The 13,166-nt window shown below is 34.5% G+C and overlaps 1 protein-coding gene across 2 annotated transcripts in view; it reads right to left on the minus strand.

Annotated features, from left to right (window-relative positions):
- phf2 (PHD finger protein 2) overlaps positions 1–13,166 on the minus strand; it is a 67,112-nt gene that overhangs the window by 23,692 nt on the left and 30,254 nt on the right. For both annotated transcript variants that reach the window (XM_056467678.1, XM_056467677.1), the window contains exons 13-17: positions 12,680–12,799; positions 11,287–11,402; positions 8,210–8,388; positions 6,384–6,451; positions 5,621–5,790 (exon numbers count right to left, since the gene is read on the minus strand). In XM_056467678.1, coding sequence (XP_056323653.1) covers positions 5,621–5,790; positions 6,384–6,451; positions 8,210–8,388; positions 11,287–11,402; positions 12,680–12,799 — 653 coding nt within the window. The remainder of the gene's footprint in view (positions 1–5,620; positions 5,791–6,383; positions 6,452–8,209; positions 8,389–11,286; positions 11,403–12,679; positions 12,800–13,166) is intronic.

Genomic DNA, 13,166 nt, shown 5'->3' on the forward strand with positions numbered 1-13,166 from the left:
ATAGTTAACTATATGCAACAAACAAAACAATTTATTTTTAACAATATTTTATTATGACACTGTTTCTTTTTAATAGTTAAAGTAAAAAAAAAAATGTAAGAAATCCGCTATTTCTCTTACTTTTATGCTATTCAGGAGCCATGTGCACCCACTGACAGGTCAAATCTGCTTCTCTCTCTCTTTCAAGTTCAAAGCAAACTTAAATGCCAAAGCATTTTAGATATGTATATAAAATAGCCTTTTTAATATAGCCTACTGACATCCTCAAATTAACAAAATAATCAGATGAGAAATAAATGACAGAAGGAATAAAAACAGACAATATCTCTAAAAAATTATCATAATTACAAGATTAAAACGTGTAGATTATTTAAATAAGACAAATGCATTGATTAACCATTACCAATGGTGCACATATATTTTACAGCCAGTTTAGACCAGTCATTTCATCCTGTTTGAGTATATAGTAAAGTTTTTCTGAGTCGTTTAGATTAAAGAATCTATTATTTACTTTCTCAGTCTTGCGGCTGTGCGCACTGTCAGCTATGAAGTAAGTAAGTAGTATTTAATAAAAAAGTAATGCAAAAGTGCATAAGAGTTTTAGAAAGTGAAAGCAAAAGTTGAATTCCGGACATTTTAGGAGATTTAGAAACCCGGTCCGGACAAACTTTTTAAGTCAATAAAAAAGGTGTGCCTCTGTGGGTCTGCAAAGCAAGTGAGATTGTCTGTTGGGAGAGCTGAAAGGTCTCGCACACACAGAACGAAACGGGTAAATGACAGAAGATTTTCCACTACTTAATCGATAGCGGATGTTTGGTTATATTGGGCAGGTACAAATAAGTGTTTAAGCAGGATAATAATAAAAAAAAATGTGTCACTAAATATACTTGGGCGGCCGTTAATATACCTGGGCAGCCCGCCCAAGTAATGTGTAATCTGTGGAAAGCACTGTATATATATATATAGTTAAAGTCAGAATTATTAAACCCCATTGAATTTTTTGCTCTTTAAAATATTTCCCAAATGATGTTTAACAGAGCAAGGAAATTTTTACAGTATGTCTGATAATATTTTTTCTTCTGGAGAAAGTCTTATTTGTTTTTTTTCGGCTAGAATAAAAGTAGTTTTTAATTTTTACCCTAATCAACCTAGTTACGCCTTTAAATGTCACTTTAAACTGCATAGAAGTGTCTTGAAAAATATCTAGTCAAATATTATTTACTGTCATCATGGCAAAGATAAAAGATTATTAGAAATGAGTTATTAAAACTATGATGTTTAGAAATGTGTTTTAAAAATCTTCTCTTTACAGAAATTGTTAGAAATAATTATAAACACATATATATATATATATATATATATATATATATATATATATATATATATATATATATATATATATATATATATATATATACATATATAACATATGGTAGTATGTAGTGTAGTCTATTATTTTAATACTGAAATCATTACACACATCACCTTTAAGCCATAAACATGGTTGATGTCAATCATGGCGAAAGGACTTTTCCACTGCAGCTGATTTATGACATCATTATCTGCACTCTTTTAAAATCTAAGTCAATGTTTGTAATTATCTATAATCAACTGAACATGGGTGGGCCTGGCAAACAAATGTAAAATCCTAATAATTAAGATTCAAAGCAATGTAAGGTGTTGTTAAGTAGCAAACCCAAAGCTACCTCCATAAACTAAAACATACTTCCATTAACACTGAACGTTCATTCAACCAAAGCTAAGAGCTAAACGCAGAACTTACCTGTTCTCTCCTATAATCACATCTGCTCATGCATCAAGCCTTTTCTAACTTCCCTCTCTCTCACTAAACTACCAAGTTAATTCCCCTCATCATATAAGAAATCACAAACCTGCATGTCAAAAAGATGATTCTACCATGCAAACTAATCTGACTATTGTGTCCACATCTGCTTTCGAACTTGAGGAAACCAGCAGAAAACTGCAGATTTAGCCTGTGCAGATTACCACCTATTAAGTGATTAACTAGTGAGGTGGAACAATGAGTCAAGAGCTCGTTTAATGTGGTCACAACCAACTGAGAGCATTTCCTCCCCGCGATCCAGCAGTCGTATGTCAGCTTTAAAAGCACTGAAAAAATATTTAATTTGAGAAATTAACATATTTCAGCCATGTTTTCGCTCTCATTTTGCGTTTGAGCTGATTTGAAGCTTTCAGCGCAGTGGAAATAGACCATCAAAAATGTGCCCAAAACAGCAAACAGTAAAAATGAAGAGGAATGGCCTAAAGCTTTTGCAGCGTTTGACAAATTAATAGTGCGGAGGGATTAAACAAATAATGCCAGCACATGTAAACCGCTTAGAAAGAGCCGTGCAAACTATTACTTTGGCCATTGTTCGACATACACTCGAAACATCTGCTGTGTTTACAGTGTGAGCTTTAAGAACTAACACTTAGGCTAGAAATATGACATGTTTTAGTTCTTTAAGGATGAGGAACACGCTTCATCATGCAAATTGTATGTTCCTTTGGCCCTCTGCCAAGGACAAACTATATCCATAATCTGCGGTGTATAAAGCATATCACATGAGTTATGAAAATGTATGAATTAGGGATGTGCTAAACTGACCAGTCGATGGATTGTCTAAACAACTTGTCGCTTAAGGAAGGTGTGTGTAATTATACTAGTTTAGGGTCATGTGCACCAGATACTAGTCATGATTCTTCACTTCAGACACATTCTTGCGTTCAGGAGCAGACTGATAGAGGGTAATATTAGTGTAAAAGAATGTAAGGTCTCGATTTGAGTATTCTGAAACTATTTAAACACAGAGATGCAGAACAGGGGCCTGATCATTCACGCTACATGCAGAACATTTTAAAATTCAGACTGAATGTAACAATGCTCTAATCAGTATATTGATTGAATATATATATATTTACCAGTACCATATATATTTACCAATACCATATATATATTTACCAATATATATTTTTGCAAATATCCTGAAATGTGCTGTGACTTCTTACACATGCTACTTATTTCAGTTTCACTTTAAGTACATTCGTTTAGGCTTGACATTGATCAAAGCCATTTATAGTGAAGGGTGCTACAATTTCTGTTAATTTTATATTTTCAGTCCCTTTTCTCTTCAGAAAAATGTTTAATTTGAAGGATTTCAAATTAATATGGCGATCCATATTGTTTTTGAAAAATGTTTATCAATATTTATTTTAAGTGGCCATCCGGAAAGTATTCATAGCACTTCACTTTTTCCACATTTTTGTTACAGCCTTATTCCAAAGTGGATTAAATTCATTTATTTCCTCATAATTCTACACACAATACCCCATAATGACAATGAGAAAACTATTTTTTTTTATTGTTGCAAATTTATTAAAAATAAAAAACCTGAAAAATCACATGTACAGAAGTATTCACAGCCTTTGCCATGAAGCTCTAAATTGAGCTCAGGTAGATTCTGTTTCCACTGATCATTCTTTTGATGTTTCAGCAGCTTAATTGGAGTTCACCTGTTGTAAATTCAGTTGATTAGACATGATTTGAAAAGGCATACACCTGTCTATATAAGGTCCCAGGGTTGACAGTGCATGTCAAAGCACAAACCAAGCATGAAGATAAAAGAATTGTCTGTAGACCTACGAGACAGCATTGTCTCGAGGCACAAGGCTGGGGAAGGTTACAGAAAAATGTCTGCGGTTCTGAAAGTTTCAAAGAGCACAGTGGCCTCCATCATCCGTAAGTGAAAGATATTTGAAATCACCAGGACTCTTCCTAGTGCTGGCCGGCCATCTAAGCTGAGTGATCGGGGGAGAAGGGCCTTAGTCAGGGAGGTGATCAATAACCCGATGGTCACTCTGTCTGAGCTCCAGAGTTCTTCTGTGGAGAGAGGAGAACCTTACAGAAGGACAAGCATCTGTGCAGCAATCCACCAATCAGGCCTGTATGGTAGAGGGGCCTGACGGAAACCACTCCCTGCCTGGAGTTTGCCAAAAGGCATCTGAAGAACTCTCAGACCATAAGAAACAAAATTCTCTGGTCTGATGAGACTAAAATGGAACTTTTTAGAGTGAATGCAAGGCGTTAAGTTTGGAGAAAACCAGGCACCGCTCATCACCAGGTTAATACCATGTTTTTTAGCAGCAGGAACGGGAAGACTAGTTAGGACAGAGGGAAAGATGAATGGAGCAATGTACAGAGACATCTTGAATGAAAACCTGCTTCAGAGTGCTCTTGACGGTTCATCTTCCAGCAGGACAATGAGCCAAAGCACACAGCCAAAATATTAATGAAGTGGCTTCACAACAACTCGGTGAATGTCCTTGAGTGGCCCAGCCAGAGCCCAGACCTAAATCCTATTGAACATCTCTGGAGAGATCTGAAAATGGCTGTACACCGTCGCTTCCCATCCAACCTAATAGAGCTTGAGAGGTACTGCAAAGAGGAATAGGCAAAAATCCCAAAGACAGGTGTGCCAAGCTTGTGGCATCATATTCAAAAAGTCTTGAGGCTGTAATTGCTGCCAAAGGTGCATCAACAAAGTATTGAGCAAAGGCTGTGAATACTTCTGGACATGTGATCTTTCAGGTTTTTTATTTTTAATACATTTGCAACAATTAAAAAAAAATTCTCATTGTCATTATGGGCTATTGTGTGTAGAATTTTGATAAAATAAATGAATATATCTATTTTGGAATAAGGCTGTAACATAAAAAAATTTGGGGAAAAAAGTGCTATGAATACTTTTCGGATGCACTGTAAATTAGGGCTGCAAGATATTGAAAATAAATTTTTTTTAATTCTCTAAGATTTATATTACGATACAAATACAAAAATACAATTTCATCAAATTACTGAAATAGCTTTATTTGCAAAATCATTACTTTAGATCGCTTGGGATGATTTTGTAGGAGATGAATATTGAATAACTTTTTTATGTAATTCATTATATATTTACAATAAACAAACTACAGTCATAAACACAATGGAGGAAATGTTAAAGTGAAATAAACCGTGCTTTATGGTTTTCTGAAGAGAGTCTAGCAGTATTCAGGTACAGATATTGAATAATCAAATACATAATAACAATGCATAGTCTTCATCATATAAGTTATTCAATAAAAATGATCTCAATTAAACTTCTTTATGCACTATTAAAATGCTTTTAACTTCTTACATAGTCGCAAGCCTTAAAAACACATGCAGACAATAAATTTCACTTAATTCTGCAGTGTCTCCACAAAACCCATGTGTTTTGACCTGTGGTTTCTGGTCATCTATAATCCTAACTCAACATGTCTTGCGATGTGACTATTGCGGATGCACACATTGTGAAGTCGATGCTTAAACGATATATTGTGCAGCCCTAATATAGATAAATGTATCGGTTATTGGTTGCGGTCAAGATTTCCATATCTAAGCATCCCTACTAATATTCTCTCAATTTCTCTAAATTTATCCTATTTGAAAACGGGCCACTACAAAGCTAAAAGTGAAAAACTGAAAGAAAATATAAAAAATTAAATCCCTTATTATTCATTAGCTAGGCTAAGCCTTGTGTTTAATCCACCGAAAGATAGAGAGGAATCATGTGTGTACCTGTTGTTACTGTAGTCAATGCCGCCCACTTGTTTGCTGGCCTGCAGGAGATCCAGGATCCCAGCTGAACTGCCACCTTTCTTTTTCGAGACCTTTGAGTTGCGCCCTTTGACGTCTGTCTTGGCCTCGGTGTCTATGTGGAGCGATTCCTCATCCGATGTATCTGGACTCTAAAACAATTGAAAGAAAAACACACTATTCACAGGATGCGCATGATTTAAAGTTTCAAAAAACATACAAGAAACTAGAAAGCGTTTTGCATAAGCGAATTACAGTCTTTATAATGATATAGCCTCATGTGGCTGTTTATGCCACGAGGTAAAATCTAAACAAAAATGGTATCCTATGCTTTTATAAGTCTATCCTATAGCCTTCTGTAACTCTTCACGTAGTTCGCCTGTGGGCCTCTGACGTGATCAACTTTCTCACTCTTATTTGATTCAGTCCACAGCTATTTCCTTCATCAGTTTTGAGGTGATACTTGGCTCCGTCCTGCAGCTTGTTCTCTTTGATTTGAGCCGTATGTTGGTTTAAGTCTGAACATTATGGGTGAATTGTGTTCGCCGAGAACCTCAGCGATGCCATGTTTCAAACGCATCCAGAAGGAATTAATCAGCTACTTCATAAAATAAAGATTTGGATTGGGTCCTAATTTCTTCCTGTTTACTGTCAATGCTATCACCGCTGTCTGATTAAAGAGAAATATTATGGATGTTCTGTTAAACGAAACTGGACTGGATCTGTGCGCGGAGTTGGTGCTCACCTTCATGTCCGACGGCGGTAGCTTTGGCTTTTTCGATGGCTGAATGGGCTCTTTGATGTTTGATAAAACTGTAAATAAAGGCAGATGTTGAGCATTATTTTCACATAGTATGGAATGAACGATTTATTATTAATCAGATATAAGACAAGTGCATTTCTTATAGGCTGACATGGAATCAGTTCATTGCCACTTAAAATGTTCTGTCACTCATAACATTTAATGATCAGCAATGAAAAACATTAAGACAACACTTGAAAATGTTCAGTTTCTCTGGATTTATGTGTTTGAGGGTCATTTTGTTTTTAATCCGTAAACTACTGATAACATTTCTTCCTAACTTAAAAATAACGTCAATTAGAGATTTTTTTGCTGCATAAAATAACAAAACAAATATGTTTTTAGACGTTTATTTTTATTTTCAGGCAACACAATACCAATATTTTAACCTAAGATGAATTAGGAAATCATTAATTGGTGGAATAACCCTAATTTTCAAACACATTCATTTGTTATTTTGACTGCGTTTACATGGACATCAGTGATCAAATGATTTGCCTTAATCTGAATAAGACAATAATATGATTAAGGTGTTTACATGAGTTGCTTTGTAAATGTTCCTTTCATGGTCCCGTTTTACATGTTATAGCTCATAGCTCGATTAACGTCATTACGTTACCACACTATCCACATTTCATGGTGTTTAATTTTTAGTTTGTCGACTTTAACTGCAGTTTGGCACTTTCATTCAGGAACATGTTATGCATGCCCCCCGAGACAAACGAGATATTTAATGTGAGTATGAACTGCTGGAAGAGTGTTGTTTTAATGAAATTTGATACCGTATGCCGTATGGGAAAAAAACCTCTGCATTTTATGATGCAGGTGTCTGTGGTCCTTCACTGACTCGGTAGGTGCAGAGAATAGTCAAACAACTATGTATGTTTAGACTATCCTGTCGCAAAATGCGGCCAAAATCCTACACAACGGTAATAGTTTGATTGCGGTGTTTACATCACTGTACCGCACTAATGCAATCAAAATCGGCATACTCCACATGTCTTAATTCCATTTCTGTTTAGTTTGATTATGACTTTAGTCAGATTAAGGTTATCAAAAACCACTGTTTACATGGTAGACTCTTAATCAGAGTATTGATATCCAGGTAAACATACTCATTGTTAGTTTTGGTGGGAGAAAAATTTTCTTTTTTTTATTTGAAATTTGGAAGAAATGATATCTGACCATTTCATCTGATATTTTACTCAAACCGATACAAAGTAATCCAGTATATTATTATTTTTTATAGCTTTATGTGCCACCCAAGGACCAAAATTAAAATTGCCTATTGTAATAGAAAATAAGTTAATAAATTAAATGTACAGTGGCCGGAAAATGAAAGAATCTAACTGTTCCCTGGAAATTTACCATCAGAGGTATATGGAGAATTTGTTTTCAACTGCATTTGAGAAATATTTATCAAAAAAAAATGGCTTTATCTGCTACAAATGCAAATAAATACATAAATAAACTCATCTATGGCTTGAAACATTTAAAACTCACAGGCAGATATTGTGAAACGATCATTTTTGGACCCTTTGCCCACCCTTGTTTGTGTGGTTGTTTAGAGTATGTTACTAAAATTTCAAATCAATAATAATTCAATACATTTCACTCATGTAGGCTTACAATCAGTGTAAAATGTATCAGAAGTCTGCAGATTCCATCTGGTCCCGATCATAAAGTCTATAATCATTTTTTGCTCTTAACTGATGTTTTATTCAATCAGAAAAGCACCATATCCCAGATCACATATCATGAAAGCTTACAGGAAAACTCTCTCTTGACTGCATTCTTTTTCCTCCTGATTGGGAATTCCTCAATCTTAAGCTCTCCTTCATCAGAGACGTACTCGTACTCGTCTCTCACAGGCTTGGGCTTTTCTTCTTTAATGTTCTGTATCGAGCCAAAAACGCTGGAATTGGTCTGGGTCTTCAGCATCTTTGAGCTGAATGAGAGAAGAGAATATTAGATTTCTGAAACGAACTGGGGCACGAAGAAAGTACTACTCAAAATTAGGACCGTTTATCAGATTTAAAAGCACTTACATTACATAGAATTTAATTATTTTCAAACATCAAAACAATAAAAATGTCAAACAAATTTAAATGTAGATTTTTGTGCATTGGAAAGTGTCCAGTATTCATTTTTCCCCTATGATTGACTACTTTATATAACAAAAATTGTCATGTTTGGAACAAGAATCATATGACGACGTTACATTGTCAGGCCCCGTTTGCACTAAGTTTTGCAACCGTTATGCCTTCCGTCCACACTACCCCGGAGTTTTCGAGCCCCAAAAATGGAGCATTTTGGAAACGTTGAAGAGGCTGTTTGGATTTTAAAACTCCTGTTGCGTGCGTGTCAGTGTGGATTGGGGAAAATGAAGACATCTGAAAACGGAGGCGTGGCTGCCAATGTTCACGCTATCTGATTGGGACTTTTTCATTGTATCCTTTCTATGTAACTTCAGACTTTGCAAGTTCATAACAAACTCCAGAGGACACGTCGAGCAAATCTTCAAATGTAACGGCAGTGTACTTTTATAACGTCATTTACACTGCCATCTTAACAAAAAAATGAAAACAAGACATAAAGCACTGTCTCTTTTCATTTTTATATTAACTTAAACATAAATTACAACAAAAATGTTAAGCCATCATGTACATATTTATATGACCATCATCTTCACTGTATAACAAAACTGAGCCTAATAACTGCCTCCCTTCATTTTCATTGAAAAATATGAAACACTAGGCTCGCTGTGTGCTTTTGGCAATATATGCTTAATGTCAGGTTATATGCACACAATAAAGATCATCAGAGAAAATGCATGGTGAAATATGAAATAGTCGTCTCTTTTGCTGAATATAATAATCAGTAAGCTATAGTTTTAACAATCAAAACTAACTATAAAAGTATAAAGTACAGTAAGTTTATGCAATATAGAAAATAAAGGCAAGCAATCATGTGTGGAATCAGTGTACGTGGTAACATAAATTAATAGGTATATTAACCGATTAATTATCTATTAGCTGATTAATATTGTTGCGCTCAGCCAAAAAACATTACCTGAGAACAAATAGGCTAATAGATTCAAAAGACCAACTCGTTAGATATAAGTCTACACAAGATGAATGATAGATCGCGTTTAACAACTACAGAGAGATGAGATCCAGCGGCAGTTTCGGAATAGACTGGTCGAAGTTCGACTACGCATGGGCCGGTATAATTCTGACGGTATGATAACCTCGGATAAGCTTTTCAAGAACCAAACATGTCATTAGTTTTCTTAACCAAAATCCAATGGAGGGGCGATTACATTTTTCCAACATAAAGCAATACAACGCCTTGCTGGTATTAAACATAAATCAATCAATTTTCTTTCTTTAGTAGACAAAGCACAACTGTCTTCATACATATTCTATATACATAATCCAGGACATCCAATGGAAGTAAATTGTGAAATATATTGAGTCACCTCCACCCAAAATGTTTGTTCCTCCTCACACTCCCACACACAATGAAAAAATATACCTTGTATCTTATTGCACTTAAAACAAAGATCAGGGAGGGATATTAGGGTTGAATTTATTTAATCTTACAGGAGTGATATAAGTTCTCATTACTAATTACATTGTAGCAATCTCAATCGGGAGTTTAATGTTTTTGTTTGTGCATTCAAACAAATTATATTCCAGTTCTACTGGAAAATCCTTTTTTTAATCCCTGCTAGTCTTTTATTTTCAGAGTTTTCTTTATGACTTTCTCTTTATATGTTATATACAGTTGAATACAGAATTATTAGTCCCCTTTGAATTTTTTTTTTCCTTTCTAAAATTTTAAATGTTTAACAGAGCAAGAAAATTTTCACAGTATGTCTGATCATATTTTTTCTTCTGGAGAAAGTCTTATTTGTTTTATTTCAGCTAGAATAAAAGCAGTTTTTTATTTATTTTTTAAACATTTTAAGGTCAGTATTATTAGCCCCTTTAAGCTAATTTTTTTTTGATAGTCTACAGAACAAACCATCGTTATTCAATAACTTGCCTAATTACCCTAATCTGCCTAGTTAACTTAATTAACCAAGTTAAGCCTTTAAATGTCACTTTAAGCTGTAGAGAAGAGTCTTGAAAAATATCTAGTCAAATATTATTTACTGTCATCATGACAAAGATAAAATAAATCAGTTATTAGAAATGAGTTATTAAAACTATTATGTTTAGAAATGTGTTGAAAAAATCTCTCCATTAAACAGAAATTAGGGAAAATAATAAACAGGAGGCTAATAATTCAAAGCGGCTAATAAATCTGACTAAACTGTAGTTGTGTAATTCGTCCTTTGATGGACCAATCTTGTTCTGTAAGAGTTTCCAAGAACGACCTCTGGGGGAGCTGTGTTGAATTTTATAAATGTGTAAAAATAAAACTTCTTAGTTGTAAATATTTTTAAAATGTGTTTTTGAGGTACAATAAAGATTCTTTAAATGACATTAATATATTGTCTTCGTACAAATCTTTTAATCTAAAACACCATTTTAAATCAAAAACGTATTAGTGTAAACGGGGCCTAAGATGCAAATATCTGTTGTGCTAAATGACAATGCAATAGTATTTCACACATATTTTAACACTTTATTTGCATAACTGAGCTTTCTTTTAACTTTTGTAAATTCTATTTGATGTGGTCAGCAAAATAAGATTTGCCCCAAATAAGTAAGTACATATTAATTATGACTATATTATTACATATTTATATATTTTTTAATCACATTATTTATTTTATATACATTAATAATAAATTTTACAAATCTATCATGTGAACATTGGCTACATCTCCACTTACCCCAGCAACTTCTTATTCGATAACGAAAATGCAAATTTGTTGTCTTTATGGCTGAGTAGACTCTTGTCGAATTTGTGCTCTTCTTCCATTTTCAATAAGGAATCGGGTTTGCTGTTCTGCAAGATGAAAAGAAACAACAAAACAACCGTCAATGCTTTGAAAGTCTCCCCTTCTCGTGGCTCTTCGCTGTCAGTCGCCATCAATCCGCAGCGATCAGACGTCAAAGGCCTTGAAGACTATCTAGCAGAGACTCCTCTCCATCTGCAAATGTTTGGCAAAGGAGCACTCGGTTCAGGAGACTTGGAGCGACTACAAACATTCCCGGCCTGTCTGGCATTGAATTTTCCCTCTTGAACGAAAGCCCCATAATGCCTTCCGTTCAGCAGAATTAAGCTTTTCCTACAAAAGCCATGTTATCCAAAAATAATGACACAACAAGCAGAAATGAAGGCATGTGTAAATACTTAGCTGACATGTCGTGGCTGTGACATAGCATTATGGCATTAGGTAAACTTGCTTTGATGATCCCAGAACAGAGAAAGCGTGACTGAACCGCAGAGTTATTTCTGCTGATTGCTTTGATCTGAAATGTGTAAATTGCGTCTGGACGATCCCGAAAGCTTTCTGCACTACATTTCAACTTATCTGGGTTTTATATCGATTGCATGGATTTTCAATGAACTGATCTGTGTTTGAGGAAATCATTAAGCGATGCGCCAGAGATTGATGTTTATTATGATCATCTACCACAGTGGTTTCCAAAGTGGGGGTTGGGACCTGTTGATGGGTCGCAAGACAATGACAGGGGGTCACTTGGTGATTTCCAAAAGTCAATTAAACTATCAGAATTACCATATTTTATCCATAACCCACAGATGAAAAAAAAATAGTAGTTAATAGTTACAATAAAAACAACATACAAAGCTATCATCTTTTCAATATTTTTTTCACAGGATTGGTGTGTTTACGTTAGATTAACAACACAGCAATAGTGTCAGCTGCAGCAGATTGATTTGAAGGCACCAGGTTAAACTTTCTTACACCTTTATGACAATCAAATACATTAAAAATAAATACAGGCCACAACTGAACATTGAGAATGATCTCTGAGTGGCAGTCTCCAAAATTAAACTAAGAATAGACTTGTGCTGGAAACGTTGTGCCCACAAGTCTTTTTAGCTGAGGTTAATATTAAAATAAACAAAATAATAAATGACTATAAAAATGAAATGGTTGTTAGACTGTTGCACTTTTTTGTGTTGTCAATATGCTCGTGTTTATATAGGCCTGTTGTTGTGTGTGCAACATTTGTGTGTGTATATATATATATACATATATCGCGAATCATTGGCATTGTTATTTTGGGGGTCACGGGCTGGTTTAGCACACATACCTTATATTTCCATTTGGACTCCGTCTTGTTCTTATTGTGCTCTCGGATCATCTCAAACTTCTTGACGTCATTCGGTTTATTCGTCTCTTTCTCCATGATACTCGTCCCGGTTTTTAACAGCTTTGCATGGTGAGAAACAAAACCATTTATTATAATACATGAATAAAAGCAGAGAATGGACAATGTACAAGATATTCAAAGTGATTTAGCAGGTGTGGAATCATTTTAATGCACTGACTCAAGAATATTCCATTTATGAAAAATGCCTAGAAAATAGAAAATACAAACTATTGTATAAATGTTTGAGGATTTTATCATTCAGCAGAGGCAAAGTGATGATAAAGACATTTGTAATTCGACAAGAGTTAACAAATAATCCTAGAAATATATATTTCCTTCTCATAAATATTAAGTAACAAAACTGTTCTTAACAGTGATAATATTAATATTAATGAAATTTCAGCTTTATATTTAGTATACAATAAAA

The sequence above is a fragment of the Danio aesculapii genome, chromosome 11 (assembly GCF_903798145.1).
Source record: "Danio aesculapii chromosome 11, fDanAes4.1, whole genome shotgun sequence".
Lineage (NCBI taxonomy): Eukaryota > Metazoa > Chordata > Actinopteri > Cypriniformes > Danionidae > Danio > Danio aesculapii.